Source organism: Gopherus flavomarginatus, chromosome 4 (assembly GCF_025201925.1).
Source record: "Gopherus flavomarginatus isolate rGopFla2 chromosome 4, rGopFla2.mat.asm, whole genome shotgun sequence".
NCBI classification, from domain to species: Eukaryota; Metazoa; Chordata; order Testudines; family Testudinidae; genus Gopherus; species Gopherus flavomarginatus.
Window position 1 is genome coordinate 21328132 of NC_066620.1, and position 17466 is coordinate 21345597.

Genomic DNA, 17466 nt, shown 5'->3' on the forward strand with positions numbered 1-17466 from the left:
TACTTACACTTCTAACCAGAAGGTAGCTCCAGTGACTAAAGTAAACATGTTTACATACATTCAGAAAAATGGTATCACGGGACTTTTTTTTGTATTTTTCAGAACAATTTTTTTCGTCTCAAGACAATGGATTATAACAAGAATTTAAAAAAAACAAGGACTGCTGTTGGAAGAGTGTTCAAAATGAGAAGTAGATCAGTCAGAAGTAGCAAATATTTAAACTAAAGGCAATTAAAAAAGACAAGCCATGATTTTGTCGACAGTGGCTTGTCAGCAGGCGATCTTGGAAAAGCTATACAGTAATGGAAGTATCCTACAGCATCTGCAGGTCAAAATGCAGACAAAAAATTAATAACTGGAAAAATCTCCAATTCGGTGGCAGTAACTCCATATTTTATGTGGGACAGCAACTGCAGTTTCAAAGTTAATTGCTTGTGTAAACCACTAAACAAGTGCATATTATCTTTACCTGAAAAGGCACTGTAGTTACCGGTTAAGAGTCAATCTGATCGAATGTTTAATGACACGAATGTTATTTGTTGGAACAGGAGAAGATGAATCTGGTAGTTCTTTACTGGCAAGTCTCTACAATAGAAAAATGGAGAAGGGGAAAATATTTTTAAATACGCATAATGTAAAACAGAAGTTGGGTAGAAAGTGAAACTGTTTCAGCTATGAACAAGACCTACAGATTAAATTCCATGACCTACCACACCAAACCAAGAGGTTTAGAATATGCTATTCCCCCCACCATAGTGATTATCTGCCAATTCTCTACTAGAAGTTACACACTTGCAGGTGAAGTGTCTGCTTCTCACTGTGATGGCATTTATTCACTACAATAGTGTAGGGAAGGGACATTCCCCCATCCTGCACAGTCTTCCCTCAAGAGTTCAACTGAATTAGGCAAACCAGCATCAAGCGTCATGTTAGGGTTGCCAGGTGTCCAGTCAAAAAGGGACCCTGGCTGCTCTGAGGCTGGCAGACTCCCTACCTGGCTCGGTGTGGCTTCCCAGAAGTGGTGACATGTCCCTTGGCTCCTAAGTGGAAGGACGGCTGGGGGGGCTTCACGTGTTGCCCCTGCTCCTGCCCCAAGTGCCGGCTCAGCAGCTCCCATTGGCCAGGAACAGTGGTCAATGGGAGCTGCAGGGGCAGTGCTTATGGGCAGAGGCAGTGTGGCTGCCTGAGGTAAGCGCCACCCTGAGCTCACACCACTCACCCCCTCCTACACCCCTGCCCCAGCCTTGAGACCCCTTCTGCATCCATACTCCCTCCCAGAGCCCATATCTCACACCTCAATCCCTTGCCCCAGCCCTGAGCCTCCTCCTGCACCCTTATTCCCTCCTGGAGCCAACACCTCCTCCTGTTCCCCAACTGCCTCGGCTCCAGATCACAACCCCCTCCCACACTCTGAACCCCTGGCCCCAGCCTGGAACCCCCTTTGCACCCTGAGCCCCTAATTTCTGGCCCCACCCCAGACACCTACCGCAGCCCAGTGAAAATGAGCAAGTGAGGGTGAGTGATAGAGGGAGGGGAGATGGAGTGAGTGGAGGCAGAGCCTTGGAGATAGGGCAGGGCAGGGATGTGGCAAAGGTGTTCAGTTTTGAGTGATTAGAAAGTTGGCAATCCTATAGGAGAGTCCAAACTGTTGGCTGAGTTTAAAGAGTGGTGTAAAAGTCTTTAATATTAAATTTCAGACTGCATATCTTGATTAGCCTAGCTTTAGATCAAGACTGCATGAAAAAAAGTAGGCTTCAGAATCTGAAGTGTATTGCTATAATTTACCGATGTTTTTGAGCATATCCAGTTTTTGACATTCAAGTCCTGCATGGTTGATATGAAGGTTGATTAACAGCTCAGAGCACTCAGTAAAGAATGTGATTGAGGCAGAGTATAGATTCTAGTGACATTAAGGGTATGTCTACACTACCTACCGGATCAGCAGGCAGCGATCAATCCAGCGAGGGTCGATTTATCGTGTCTAGTCTAGACATGATAATCGACCCGAGCACTCTCCTGTACTCCACCGCTGCAAGAGGTGCAGGCAGAGTTGACAGGGGAGTGGCAGCAGTCGACTCACTGCAGTGAAGACACTGCCGTGAGTAGGTATAAGTATGACAACTTAGATCCATCTCCCCTCCCCCAGTGTAGACCAGGGGTAAGAAGGCAGTTTGGAAAGAAAGGGGCTTTGTCTAGTTTTTTGAAGGGGTTGTGAAGTTTGAATGCCTGAGATGGTAGGAGACAGATGCTTGTGCATGCAAATGAAGTGTTTTCAATCTTTGGCTGGATGCCTAAACCTTTTAAAGTAAGTATGGCAGTTTGGGGCTTCTGTCTGTTTGAGAGCTGCTAAAGCAGCTCTCCAAAATACCATTGCATAGTGTGTAAGTGAGAATCTCAGTTACCATATGTTGCCACAAGAGTTAAAGAATTATAGTAAATCAACAGAAAAGTACTTGACACTGTCAGATAGCTTGTGTGTGTAAACAAATATTACCTTAATGTATGCAGGAAATATTCACTAGTTTATGTTCACTGATAAAGCAAAAGACTCAGTAGACAGTACCTGTGATCTTGATGTGTCAATAGTTGGAATAGGCATGGATTCCCCTCCTCCACGGCTATCCTAAAAACCCAAAAGTATATAAGAATGGCGTACTGAATGCATTGCAAGTAAGTTCCTTTATATGGAAAGCACAAATATCAGCTAACAAACAAATGTTAGCTGGAACCAGAAATATAGATACAGCAGGCAAGAAAGTATTTATGAAACTTTAGAAGTCTCATGACATCTATTCTTTATGTGGAAGGCATTTTGGGTTATTTTATTCTTCTGTAAAGGAAGGCCTACGTATGTACCCAAAGAGATGAATCACAGGGTGTGCCCGCTCAACATGATACTTTTTAGCTAGACTTTTGTTACATGAGACATTCAGACCTTTTTCACAGGAAAGGGGAAGTGAGAGAGAGTGTCTTTAAAATTGCTCAAAATTTGAATTTACATAAAACAGATCATTCATTTGACATGGTTATTTTATATATAAATCCAGGCTCTGTGAACTTACCTAAGCAGTGCCCAGCTTCTGCCTATAGGTTGGCTGCCTTTTCTTTAAATGTTTGAAGGAGACAAGATTTAAAATTTTGTTTGTTATCGAAGAGTTAGAAGAGCTGAGCAAGTAACTGCTTTTTTGGTTTACTAGCAGTTCTGAAAAAAAAAATTCATTTGGGTCGACCTAAATTCAAAAAAGTTTTTGCCAATGTGAAAAAAACTTTAGGTCATACAAAATGTTTAATTTGATCCAAAAATATTTAATTTCATGGCACTTTTAAAAATAAAGCAGCAAAGGAAAGGATTCTCAAGATAGCCAGAGGTAGTGGTTGTACCTCCCTTATACCTTCTATCCCACTGGTCAGGGCACTCAGCTGGGATATGGGAGACTGGGGTTCAATTTCCCCTGCTCCCGAACTGAGTTTCCCACATTGCAGGAAAGTGCCCAAACGACCATACTATAGCATGATCTGGGCTGGGTGTCTCAATCGCTCCTATTGAAGCTGTTCCTCTTGGTATACAAAAATATTTGAATAGTCATTGGGAGAGACAGACTATAGCCATATGATTAGGGTACTCATCTGGAAGGGAAAGACCCAAGTTCAAGTCCCTGCTCCAATGACTAAGAGATTGAGAGACCTGTCCCATAATATTCCATAGCCCAGTGGCATAATGCAACATTATCATATAAAAAGAAGGCACCACCTCCTCCCACCATTTTGTGAATGGTGCCTAAGCTAAAAACATTGGCTGAAATCATTGGGCAAATTCGTATCAAAAATTCAAATAGTTTAGAGTTGACCAAAACTGAATTTTTCGTCCAATAAGCTATTTGTCAAAAAAATTTCACCCAGTTCTAGTTTAGGTCTAGAAATAATTCAAATGCTCCGAGAGAACTAAACCAGGTTACACTTTGGCTTCCCAGCAAATAATTTCTGGGTGTGATGTGTAGAGAAACAGGAAAATGGATAAAGCTTGATAAGAGCTGTAAGTAATACAAAAAAGTTTGTCTAACCGTGATTAACTGAAATTTATTCTTAGTCATGTCATTAAGTAGAATATCTAAGGACTTTCACTTAAACTAGTTCATTCAGGATTAAAAAAAGTTAAGATGAATGCCTCAAATTATATTTTTTCCCTGCAGATTCTCTCTTTACATTATTTTGGATGTGACAATCTTTGAATGTTGAATCCAGTCCAAGATAGGATACATAGTATCAAGTCATTTATATGGTTAGAGCTCATGGACCAAACTACACTCAGATACAAGTACAGCTTTCATTCAAACAAGTAGGAATTGTGAGAACATATTGAGGCTGAACTTGACCTAGCACAAACAGTCCTTAGTGAAGAAAGCATTGCTGTTTGACTACAAAACACAAGCAAGAACCAGAGGAGTTGGCCTGTTCTGCGGCCCAATAGGAACTTTCAATTAGTTGAGAATTAAGAAGTTTAAATTTTTGGAAATGTATAAACGAATTCCAAAAATTTACTGTTTTCCAGCTCTTGCTTGCCTTTCCACAAAAATGGAGGTAGAATTAGCAAAAGCTGTTTTTCCCCCAGGGAAATGGAATTGATAAAAAACAACGTAGTGCTCTGTCAATGTCAGCTGCTGATAACCTGTCCAGCAGGTTAAGCGTCTGCTCCCAAATGCCACCTGCACTTGATATTATACAAAAAACAAACACTACAGGGAAGATTAATCATAGTAGGAATACATCCTACAGCCATTTTCTCCAGTGTATTACCCTTTTTATAAGGGTATCAGAAGACACATACTGTGTCTGTCAACTGTGCAACATTGGACAAATGAACTCTATTTTCTACCATTTTAACCCATCTTTGTGGTTTAATCGTTAACGTTGTGTAGGGAAGATTCTGTAGTTTTCTTGGTCTGCTACCTGTCAGTGCAAATTTTACAGATTAACCAGGACTCACACTCCACAGAATTTTCAGCTAATCCGAATAGCTGATGAGCCTTCTTAACAATCAGTTTCATCTATAATTTTGCTATACTACCAACACCTATATCTACTAGAAGTGGTGGGGCAGGAATTATTTACTTCAGCCAAAATGCATAATTAATGCTTCTATAACTAATTCTATAATCCATATTTAAGATACTTGATAGCAATTATGGAGTAAACAAGTGTGGCTTTATGCAACTGGACTGCAGAAATGGAATACTTCTTTACATAACTGCTGCTTAGACCAATGAGGTTTTAATTTTTGAAAGATGATCAGCAAAACATTTGGCTTGTATTTTTTGATAATTTGACATAGAAGAAGCCCTTTCGGGCTTCATTCTTTTGTCATAAAAATTGATGTTTTGCTTAGAAGCTTGACTTAACTAGTTAAATGACAGCATTTCAAAAGTTGGTGACAGCTGAGCAGTTGAAAGTGGAGGTTACGTACCTGTAACTGGAAGTTCTTTGAGATATGTAGTCGTTATCATACGTTCAGAGCCAGAGAAAAATAGCGTCCGTTGGTGCATACATGCAGCCTGGCTCACCTCATTGCCTCCTTCTGAAGGGATACAGGGTTGGGTGGACCAATTGCCTCTTCAGTTCCTTCTCTACAGTGAATCAGATAAGATCCAAAAGCAGAGAGGAAGGAGGACAGGTAGTGGAATATAGATAGTGACCACACATCTAAAAGAACCTCTAATTACAGCTCAATAACTTCCTTTTCTTTGAGTGATGGTCCCTATTGTATTCCACTGGAGGTGATCGACAAAACAGTACTTAAGTAGGAAAAGGGTGCAAGGACGTAGACGGTGGGCTGAGAGGAGCACTGTGGTCCTAAAGGAGGCATAAGCAGAAGAGTCCTGCACCAGAGCGAAATGTCTTGCTCATGTGCCTGCTTTACAGGTGTCCAGGAGGGGTACCTTCTGAAGTACCATAGTTGTTGCTTGTGCTCTGGTGGAACGAACTCTTATCCCATCATTGGAGAGAAGATTTGATAGCAACAGAATTGAATGCAGCCAGAGATCCATTTAGAAATTCTCTGGGTGGAGATTTCTGACTTTCTGCTGTAGTGATGAATAGTCTCAGGGATTTCTTGATTGGTTTTGCTCTGTGCAGGTAAAAGGGAGTGGAGTTTTCGTTCCTTTGTGGAAATGTGTGGTTTTGGGAATAACACAGGTAAGTGAATCAATGTGAAATTCCAAAAAACTATTTTAGGGGTGAATTTGGGGTGTAGACACAAAGAAACCTTATCTTTATGGAATATAGTGTATGGAGAATCTGCCATCATTGCTCCAAGTTTGCCAGTTTTTCTAGCTGAGGTGATGGCTACAAGGAAATTGCCTTCATGGAAAGGAGAGATATGGTGCAAGAAGCTAAAGGTTCAGAAAGGGGGCGGGGGCACCTTTGAGTACCAAGAGAACACGTTTTAGGTACCACTGGAGAGTAGGCTTCTGAATAGCTGGGAAAGTTCTTATTAGGCCTTTCCAGAATCTAATGGTCAGAGGATTTGCCGAGACTGGGTAGCCCTGAGAAGGTGGATGGTATGCCCTGATTATCACCAGGTGGACTCTCAAGGAGTTAATGGACAAACCTGATGTCTTCAAAAGAGGTTTAGTCCAAGATGAGAGGAATATCTAGTTTCTAGGAGAATGCTTCTTTGATGTACGCAAGAAAAGCACTTCCATTTAGCTAGGTAACATTTTCTAGTAGAGTCCTTTCTATTAGAGAGGAGGTCTTTTACAGCTGTGGAGCATGAACATAATGATGATGCCCATCCAAATACCAAATCCTGATGTGAAGAGGATGTGAATCCGGATGCCTGATCTTGCCATTCCACTGGGTCAGGAGCTCAAAAAATGTTGGAAGGATGATTGGTGGTCAAGATAACATGTGTAGGAGTTCGGGAAATCAGAACTGTGGAACAGAAGAGGGCAATCAGGATAACCTTCTGGACATCCTGACACCCCAATATTAGGGTGACCAGACAGCAAGTGTGAAAAAGCGGGATGAGGTGGGGAGGTAATAGGCACCTATAGAAGAAAATGTCCCAAATATCAGGACTGTCCTTATAAAATAGGGACATCTGGTCATCCTACCCAATATTCACCATTGTCATGTAATTAGGACACATTTTGTACAAAGTATATCTTTGAGGTATCGTTATAAAAGTCTTGATCTGCTAGACATTAATATCTTGTTGGACTGTGTGTGCTATCATCACGTGTGAAGTTAGGCTATGTATGTGTTACTGAAACTTGTTGTGAGGGTAAACACCCAAAAGCAGCTTTTCAGGTACAACAGTAAAAAGGCCAAACAATGGTAATGGCTTATTGAAGAAAAGCACACAAGCACAAAGATTACCCCAGGAACTGTGTACAATAGAAACCTCTCAGAGATAGTTCCCATTGTACAGTGCTGTTTGACCCATGTCACAGCAAGAGAGCTTTCCAGCAAGTGGAAAGATATAAGAGGAGGACAATGACATCATGAGGGTGCTAGACTCGAGATGTCCAGGTACTGTGAGCTGTGTGGTTGTTCATGTGGGCTCCCCATCCCACAGGGATGCATCTGTAGTAATGGTCCTGTCTGGAGAGGAAGGGAGAAAAAAGGAGCCCATGCACAGCTGACAAGGATTTGGAGGTGTTCACCATAGGAGGGAAGACACTGGCCAGAACGGTCATCATGAGGGTCACTGACTGACTGTCAAACAGATAGCTAAGGGTTAATGTCTCTTTCACCTGAAAAAAAAGTAACCTGAAGCACCTGACCAGAGGACCAATCAGGAAACAGGATTTTTTCAACTCTGGGTGGAGGGAAGTTTGCATCTGAGTTTGTGTCTTCTGTCTGCCTGAATCTCTCTCAGCTATGAGAAGGATTTTTCTATTTCCTGCTTTCTAATCTTCTGTTTCCAAGTTGTGAGTACAAAGTTGGTTTTTTGTTTTGTATTTACATGTCTATAGTTGCTGAAGTGCTTTGAATTGTATTCTTTTTGAATAAGGCTGTTTATTCAATATTCTTTTAAGCAATTGACCCTGTATTTGTCACCTTAATACAAAGAGACCATTTTTATGTATTTTTCTTTCTTTTTAAGACCTGTTGGAGTTTTTCTTTACTGGGTAACTCCAGGGAATGAAGTCTGTACTCACCAGGGAATTGGTGGGAGGAAAAAAAAGTCAGGGGGAAACCTGGGTGTGTTAGATGTACTAGCCTGACTTTGCATTCCCTCTGGGTGAGGGGGGAAGAGAGATTGACTCTCGGTAATTCTGTTCTCCAGGCTGGGAACGGGGAGGGTGGAATCCCTCTGTTTAGCTTCACGGAGTTTGCTTCTGTGTATCTCTCCAGGAACACCTGGAGGGGAGGGGGGGGAAGAGAAAAGGTTTATTTCCCTTTATTGTGAGACTCAAGGGATTTGGGTCTGGGGGTCCCCAGGGAAGGTTTTTGGGGGGACCAGAGTGCCCCAAAACACTAATTTTTTGGGTGGTGGCAGCAGTACCAGGTCCAAGCTGGTAACTAAGCTTGGAGGTTTTCATGCTAACCCCCATATTTTGGACGCTAAGGTCCAAATCTGGGAATAGGTTATTGACACTGACATTTTGGGAAGTACACCAACTGCTGCATTTGAAGGCAATGAAAGTGAAGTCTTGCAAATGGAGTGCTGTAGTTGCATGAGACAATATGACCTAGTAGAGAGACACATGACTTGACCAGTACTTGAGGCTTGTTTGTGATGTAGACTAGGATATCGTTCATAGTCTGGAACCTGTACTCTCTTGCTGTACAATTCAAGGTTGCTTGGATGAAATCCGGAGATCATGTGGGGGGTGAGAACAGCTTTTTCAGTGTTTACACTGACTCCCAGTGAGGAGAGCAGGTGTAGCATCATGGAAGTTAACACACAAGTTTCCCTGCAGGACTTGATAACAATGAGCCAGTCATCAAGGTAGCGGAAGACAATGAGACCAGTGTCTGACATGGGCAGCTACTACAGAAAACATCTTGGTAAAAGACTCTGGGGACAGTCGCTGTTCCCAAGGGGAGTACTCTGTACTGAAAATGGATAGAGCCCACCATGAATCTGAGGAAGCATTTGTGGGTGGAATGAATGTCTACATGGAAGGAAGTGTCTTTCATATTGAGTGCCATAAACCACATGCCCTTTTCTAAAGATGGAATTATTTCTGCCTACATGACCATGCAAAATCCTAGTTTTCAAATGAAGTGGTTGAGATGGGAGAGGTACAGGAGTGGTCTCCAACCAAACTTCTTTTTGAGTACCAGGAAGTCAGTCAAGTGAAACCCTCTCCCTTGGTATTGAGGCAAGACAAGTTCTATTGCTCCTTGCTGCAACAAGGAGTTCACCTCTTGTTTGAGTGGCTTCTAAAGGGAGCGGGCAGGGGTTTTTGAAGGTGGTACGGATGCATACTATCATAGCCTTAGTGGATGACATTCAGCACCCACTTATCTGTTATTGCAGCAGTCCAAATGTTGCAGTAGCATAGAAAGATCCCTAAATGGTATGTGTGTGTGGGGGAGGGGTCAGGAGGTGTGAAGCTTGGCGTTTCGTGGCTCTCAAGCACCCGTCAAAAATAGCACTGAGCCAGGAGCTGATACTGAGATGCTGAACCTGTTGAAGAGGATGTATGAAGCAGGGCTTTTGAACCCTCTGTCTCTTACATGGTTCATAGGGCCTCTGATGGAAAAAAACACAGCTGAGCCATGTGCCTATGTGTGACCGATGTGCAGTGAAACTTCCTCTTAGAAGCAGGTGTGTATATCCCCAGCAAACAAAGGGCAGCCCTGGAGTCCTTCAGGGTACAGAGGGACTCATCTGTTTTCTGATTGAAGAGGTGTGATTCCTTGAAGTCCTCAGTGTTAATTTGGACTTCTGAATGGCCCTTTCAGAAGTGGGATGGACCACCACAGAATTGGGAGTGGGTGAGAAAAGAGATTCTGTTTCTTTGGCTGGTATGTAATAATGCTTTTCTGCCCTTTTCAGGGTAGGAGTGCAGGTGGCAGAGGAGCACCAAACTGTTCTAAATGGCTCCAGTATGGCTTCATTAGCAGGGGGACCTGGATGCATGGAGGATGTTTAAGAATTTGTGCTGAGAGTCCTGGATCTCCTGGAGAGGAATCAAGCTCTCCAGCAACTCTGTGGAGATGATCTTGGAACTTCCTGAAGTCATTGGGGGAAGAGAGGTGGAAGGAGACGGAGGAGTCATCGCTTCGTCCAGGGATGAAAATGGCAATCTTACTGGTTCCAGTGGAACCACCTGATCCATAGCATAATGTCCCTCCTCCTCCTATGCCAGATCTGGGGGAAAATTGGAGTGTCCCTTTAGAGGGGAAGCAAGGGGTGACTCCCTGGCAGATTGGCTAGATTCTGCATGGGACTACTGGTCCCAAGGCCCCCAGTAGGAAGGGTCAGTAAGTGGTCATGAGGGCCCCCATGGCATGAAGTACCAGCGGCTCCAAGTTAGATGAGGGAGAGGTTGGTCCCAAACTGGTGCAGGTCTCTTGGGTGGTGGTGAACACATGGGTAGGGGAAGAAAAGTTCATGGGATGACTCAGAATCCCCTGAAGAAGAGAAGTCTGATTCAGGTTTCAGTGGTGGTACTGTCAGTGCCGTTGGAGGGGAGATGTGTTCTGTGTATGGGATGGGTGATAAACTCCTTCTCATGGTCAATTCCCTCAGAGGTGGATCTGACTGGGGCCTCATGGCTTACTCAATGAGGTATTTGTGCCTTTCTTTGGTATGGCTGAGGGACAATTGGCAGATACTGCACCTCATCATGATGTGGGCTTTCCCAAGGCAGTACAGACTGGGTTGTTCATCGCTGACCAAGAAGGATCATGGGAAGGAAGCATGGCATTTGATGCCTGGAGTCCTGGGCATAACCCTGTACCTAAATGGGTTGGTTGTCCCCAGGAAACTGATCTATAAAACACTAGACTGTTAAAGCTGTTTACAAACTAGGTCATTCTTATTTTGTAGGATGTAGCCAAAGCTGCAGACACTGAAGATTCCAACCTGGACCATGCAGCGATGAGAAGAAACTGAAGAGGTGATCAATCTGCCCTGCTCTCTATCCCCTCGGACAGAGGCACAGGAGAATCAGAGTGCATGTGCAGACCAACAGAAATTACAATCAAATTTCTAGCTCCAGATGCATGGTGTGCATGCTTAACCCACAGTGGAATACAATAGGGATCATCACTCGAAGTAGAAGAAATTTAGACTCTTTAGTCAAACTTCAGTGACTAATGAACATTTTGGAGAAAGAAAGGCTTTGGTAAATATTTCAATACCACCCCTATAATGAAAGGCACTAACAATATGCATCTAGGTCATTCAACAAAAATCATCATCATTGTTAATTCTGGACTATTTCCATGGTTAAAATAAGTGTAACAATAGGAACTTTGGGCCCTCTTTATAAATCACTAGGCAACAAAGGGCACAAGCTAGTTTAAAAAACCAACCAACCAACCATCTTGTCCAGGTTATTTTTAAATGTTTCAAAGCTTCAGATTAGATGTTATTCTTATGAGACAGTTTCTCTCTTCCTATAGTATCTAGTGGTAGGTGTGGTATAGCAATGGTTTCAAACTTTCCAAGAGCCTATAATCAAAGTTTAGGATTCAGTCACTGGGTTGCTGGAATGAAATGGTCATATCAGATCTGAAAATGCATTCTACATACATGAACTCTGAACATTAAACACTAGGGTAATTCTAGCAGCCAGTATTTTCTTTTTAAAGGACAGTATAAGAAATTGAAGATAAGATTACCTGCAGAGTCTTTTGGAGTTTATCTATACACATCTCTCCAACTCCTCCTCTCTTTGATTCCATATTGAAGTGTGTTTTTACTTTTTCTATATCTTTAAGTCTTTTAGTGCATTCTTCTGAGGAAGGTGAATGAGGTCTTTTAGGTGCAGCATTTTTAGAGTTTATAGTTGAAATTCCATTTAGGAGCTGTTGTCCCTGTGCAGAAGGAGGTGTAATAAGTCGAGGAATCACATTTCGTCCTACTACTGTAGGTATGGTGTATCCAGTTGGAGGTAGGACTGCTTTTGTTGTACCTGCAATCTGGGTCTCTGCACAAAGAAAACAGCCTTTAAAAATATAATTACATAGAGTTAAAGGTTACATTTTCCTCACTATGTTTGGATACATACTTGAACCAATAACTGGAATGGACAGTCCTTTAACAGGCACTGATGGCATAGTTACATTCAATGGCTTCTCTCTATTGGTAGCAGCACTGGTTCTCTGAAGTGCTGTGTTCCTGTTAAATAAGCATTGTATATGCTCATACACATTTTAGGTTACAAAGCTAGTCTATCAATTAGTAACAAGTGTACAATCTCCTTGAATTATCCAAATTTACAAATTACTAACCTTTCTGTTTCTATCAGAGAGTTGTTGTCCAATTTAGAGATCCTGGTTAACAAAGAAGGGGAGCTATATTGTGTTCCTGCGTCTGTGGTTGTGGAACCATCCAAAGAGCTTACATCCACTGAAGCCCTTTTGGATGGAAGTCCACTAAAGTTTCGACCAATGTCTGGTATGCTTTGCTGAAAACAAAGGTTACAAGATATCAAGATAAATGTATATTTTTAAATTAAAGAGATGCACACATGAAAATGTTATGTGAAGGATCAAAACTTCCTCATACCTTCTTTCTTTTCTGCAAGATTTCAGCAGGCAAATAATAATGTAGTTGCTTTTTCTTCACATGAGTTGCTTCAATCTTCATGCCTTCTTTTAGCATATTGATGTTATTTGCCTGCCTATGAACTGTAATATGCAATTACCCAGTTTAAAGCCACAATACATGTTGATTCCAATTCCCTCAACTTAAATTATATTTTTGTAAAATTATGTTTCTGAATGAAGAAGCCAACAGCAGACCTTCATTAAGTGTTTTTACACTGAACATATATTGCAATATTGTCAATAATATGTTGAAGCTCATTTAAACTAAAGCTTCAATAACAGAAGGTTACCAGGAGAGAGTTTCTAAATTCATGCTAGTTGATAAAAATGGGGGAAAACTGTTACATTTCATAACCAACTTGATCCATTTGATATTTGTAGTCTGTCACCATCCTGTAGTCATTTTAAACTTTGTTTAAAAGAACTAATTACAGGTGTCTGTGCTGCTTAAAAAGGTTGCAAACAATGGTGGAAAGTAGGAGGAATGTAGGTTTTTTAAATAATCTTAACTTTAATTCCCTCTGATTCACTGGACTAAAAGTTCAGTTAACTTTAGCCTCTGCAAACAGTGTTGGATTCAAATGTGTAATTTGCAGATCAAATAACTCAGCTGTTTAAATATTTAAATCTAAAAATGCAGACCAAAAAAGCTTGAGGCAGTTTATTTCATTTTACTAGCATGACTGACCACAAATTGAGCAGACAGGCAAAGCAGAGGTAGACAAAAATAGAACTGATAACGTAAGTTAAAATTAGGCACATCTTTTTTGATAGTGTCTCTTTAAGACAGCATCTTCAGTTTCCATCCCCTATAAACCAAGTACAGTGATACCATCCTTACTCTTACTGATTCAGAGTTTAATACTGGGCATCACATTTGTGGATATTCAGTCTTAAGGGTTTACTTGTTGGACTTTATATTCTGAATTTGTTTAACTGATGTATAGCAATTTAAGTTTGTTGTTAATAGGCTGCCAAGAGCATGTGGAATACTAGAATTAAAAGATCCTGGGCTTCAATTGGTCACCCTGCTCCACTCAAAACCCCCACATCTAAATCTAAATCAGTGGGTTTATGTACCAATTTAACTATGTACTATTAGTATAAAGGTGTTAATATTGGTAAGTTTATGTATAGCTTATTTACCAATGTAAACCCCTTTTCATAGGTATAACTGCATATACACTAGTGAGCTGCACCCATTTAGCTATATTGATTTCAAATCAGTAGAAAAGACTTAAGGGCTTACCTAAACACAGGGTTTCTGTATCTCCCCTCCCCACTGCCAATCTGATTAGGAAAACCTGTGCCTCAGGGTAGAGTTTGGGTAAGCAAGGAATAAGCTGTATCATATAAAGCAAATTTCTAATGTGGATGCAGTTATACCAATTTAGGTGTTGAACTATACTGGTTATAATTAAAATGGTACAATTTGTTTAGAAAGGCCCAACATTTGCCTAAATGACTTCAGAACTGGTGTCTGGTAACAGTTGCACAACAAAACATCCATAACGACATCCATAAATGCATTCATAGAATATCAGGGTTGGAAGTCCAACTCCCTGCTCAAAGCAGGACCAAATTCCCAACTAAATCATCTCAGCCAGGGCTTTGTCAAGCCTGGCTTTAAAAACCTCTAAGGAAGGAGATCCCACCACCTCCCTAGGTAACCCATTCCAGTGCTTCACCACTCTGAGTGAAAAAGTTTTTCCTCAATATCCACCTCCACTACTGCAATTTGAGACCATTACTCCTTGTTCTGTCATCTGCTACCACTGAGAACAGTCTAGATCCATCCTCTTTGGAACCCCCTTTCAGGTAGATGAAGGCAGCTATCAAATCCCCCCTCATACTTCTCTTCTGCAGATTAAATAATCCCAGTTCCCTCAGCCTCTCCTCATAGGTCATGTGCTCCAGCCCCCTAATCATTTTTGTTGTCCTACGCTGGACTGCTTCCAATTTGTCTACATCCTTCTTGTAGTGTGGGGCCCAAAACTGGACACAGTACTCCAGATGAAGCCGCACCAATGTCGAATAGAGGGGAATGATCACATCCCTCGACCTGCTGGCAATGCCCCTATTTATACAGCCCAAAATACCATTAGCCTTCTTGGCAACAAGGACACACTGTTAACTCATATCCAGCTTCTCATCCACTGTAACCCCTAGGTCCTTTTTTGCTGAACTGCTGCCTAGTCACTGGGTCCCTAGTCTGTAGCAGTGCATGGGATTCTTCCATCCGAAGTGCTGGACTCTGCACTTGTCCTTGTTGAACCTCATCAGGTTTCTTTTGGTTCAATCCTCTAATTTGTCTAGGTTCCTCTGTATCCTATCTACCACTCCTCCCAGTTTAGTGTTATCTGCAAACTTGCTGAGAGTGCTATCCATGCCATCCTCCAGATCATTAATGAAGATATTGAACAAAACTGGCCCCAGGACCGACCCTTGGGGCACTCCACTTGAAACCGGCTGCCAACTAGACATGGAGCCATTGATCACTACCCGTTGAGCCCGAGGATCTAGCCAGCTTTCTATTCACCTTATAGTCCATTCATCCAGCCCATACTACTTTAACTTGCTGGCCAAATCATTGTAACAACTTAAACACAATAAAAAAATACATCAGTGCACTATTAAAGTTTTAAAAGATTAAATAAGACAGTTGACATTCAAATATATACATGCACAAAAGTTTTTGCAGTGTAAGTATCAGACAGTCCACTCCTAAGTCTAAAACTAGCATACTGGGCTTCCACACTAAGATTTTCAAATGCTTACACATTTGTATGCCAGATTTCTTCAAGCTTCAACTCTCAGTGACTCTTGCCCTGAGGAATTTTTAGAAGTTACCATATTATCCAGGTTTCAGAGTAGCAGCCATGTTAGTCTGTATCCGCAAAAAGAACAGGAGTACTTGTGGCACCTTAGAGACCAACAAATTTATTTGAGCATAAGCTTTTGTGGGCTATAGCTCACTTGAACTGATCACTCTCATTAGAGTGTGTATGGTAACGTCCATTGTTTCAAGTTCTCTATGTATATTTTATATACTTCTTCCTACTGTATTTTCCACTGCATGCATCTGATGAAGTGGGCTGTAGCCCACAAAAGCTTATGCTCAAATAAATTTGTTAGTTAGTCTCTAAGGTGCCACAAGTACTCTTGTTCTTTTTGCATGTTATCCAAGCACCACTGCCACCTCATTCACAACTGAAGTCTAACAAGCACCTTTTCCATTACCCATCAGATGCCTATGTGGAATTTAACTTATTTTTCAGATAGAATCATAGAACTGGAACTGGTCATCTAGTCCAGTCACCTGCACTCAAGGCAATACGTTCACCATAGCTCCAATAACATACTGAGAAACTAAGTCAAAGAGCAATGAGCCAGATTACTGTCAAATGATCAAACTAAAACAAAAACAAAAAAACACAAACTTTTCCCCCAATTACAGTAGCCTTGGGAATTACTTGTAACAATACTAAGTAAAATATTATGGGATTAAATGAATGTTGTCCATTCAGATCTACATTTCAGTGGCTCCAACATATTACAAATGAAAGGGAAGAGAAGGGAAGAGTTGATAACCTGATGCTCAAGGTGGCTACTAAAGGTTGTATGTTTGTAACATTAGAATAACTCTGTACTCAAATCTTGAGAAGAGTATTCTACATTGGTAAAGGCATGAAGTGTCCATGACAATACAATACGTTTTCTGATGTTCAATCTAGTTTTAAGACTCAGACGGGAGTTAGTTCAGAACTATCAATAGTATAAAAATTTTGGGTTCTAAGTTCTTGGTTGCTACTTTTGACAATTCCTATTACAAATTACATACAGCAATCCTGTTCTGATGGTCTTAAGTATGGGTTCCCAAACTTCATGCCCCTTTTTGACTTCCATACATATGATGCCTTCACAGGCATCTATTTCAAATCACTGGCACCAGCTTTGCTGCCTTTGGCCTAGCAAGTGCAGGGTTAACATCACTGAGCCAGCTGTGCCAACTATGCCAGAGAAGAGGTTCACACATCTACTGTGCTGCTTGAGTTTTAGCTTTTCCCTCATTACCCACTGTGCTACATGGATAGAATATGTATTTTAATTGTTTTACAGGTAGCTCTTATGTTATGATTTTTCTACCACTAAGAAAAAAAAAGAAAATATGATGGATGTAAACAGTGTCATATTTACAAGTCTAGCAGAACTCTTTAGAGTAAAAGACTATACTATAGAGTGCTTCAACTCAGAGTCTTCACCACGTTCCTAATATGGTTCGTGTATCTGACAAATAATGTTCCTTCTCACTTATTGTATGGCTATAGCAGGTACATGTCCAAGATAGATATCTGTTTTGTGGTCAAAACAGTAAACTTCCTATTTTAAAATGAAACCTCCACATGCTCTGCGCTGAGAGCTTCACCATAACTACTCTGGAGGAGGCAGAGTTTGAGAAGAGTTTAACTGATTGTCTAGATAGCCAATATAATCTTGTAAGAGAGTCAAATTAAAAAAACTATGCCAAGACTAAAGTGAAATATAAGCTTACCTGTATCTGTGAATGACTGTATGTCATATGTTAAGTCAATGTTAACACTTTCTGCATTTTCCATTTTCCTAAAAGTTATTCCAAGGAACCACATTGATACATAGTTGCTCCTTTAAATAAAATAAATCAATCACAGATGTGTCTCATTTGTGTGTTAATTTCAGTTCTATTTGGATGTTTCA

At 41.1% G+C, this 17466-nt stretch overlaps 1 protein-coding gene across 1 annotated transcript in view; it reads right to left on the reverse strand.

Moving 5' to 3' along the window:
- Positions 1 to 486: 486 nt before the first annotated feature.
- Positions 487 to 17466, reverse strand: part of PAPOLG (poly(A) polymerase gamma) — a 66641-nt gene continuing 49661 nt past the window's right edge. The window contains exons 15-21 of the mRNA XM_050952134.1: positions 17285 to 17394; positions 12692 to 12813; positions 12415 to 12590; positions 12192 to 12301; positions 11803 to 12110; positions 2564 to 2623; positions 487 to 585 (exon numbers count right to left, since the gene is read on the reverse strand). Of these exons, the coding sequence (XP_050808091.1) occupies positions 487 to 585; positions 2564 to 2623; positions 11803 to 12110; positions 12192 to 12301; positions 12415 to 12590; positions 12692 to 12813; positions 17285 to 17394 (985 nt within the window). The remainder of the gene's footprint in view (positions 586 to 2563; positions 2624 to 11802; positions 12111 to 12191; positions 12302 to 12414; positions 12591 to 12691; positions 12814 to 17284; positions 17395 to 17466) is intronic.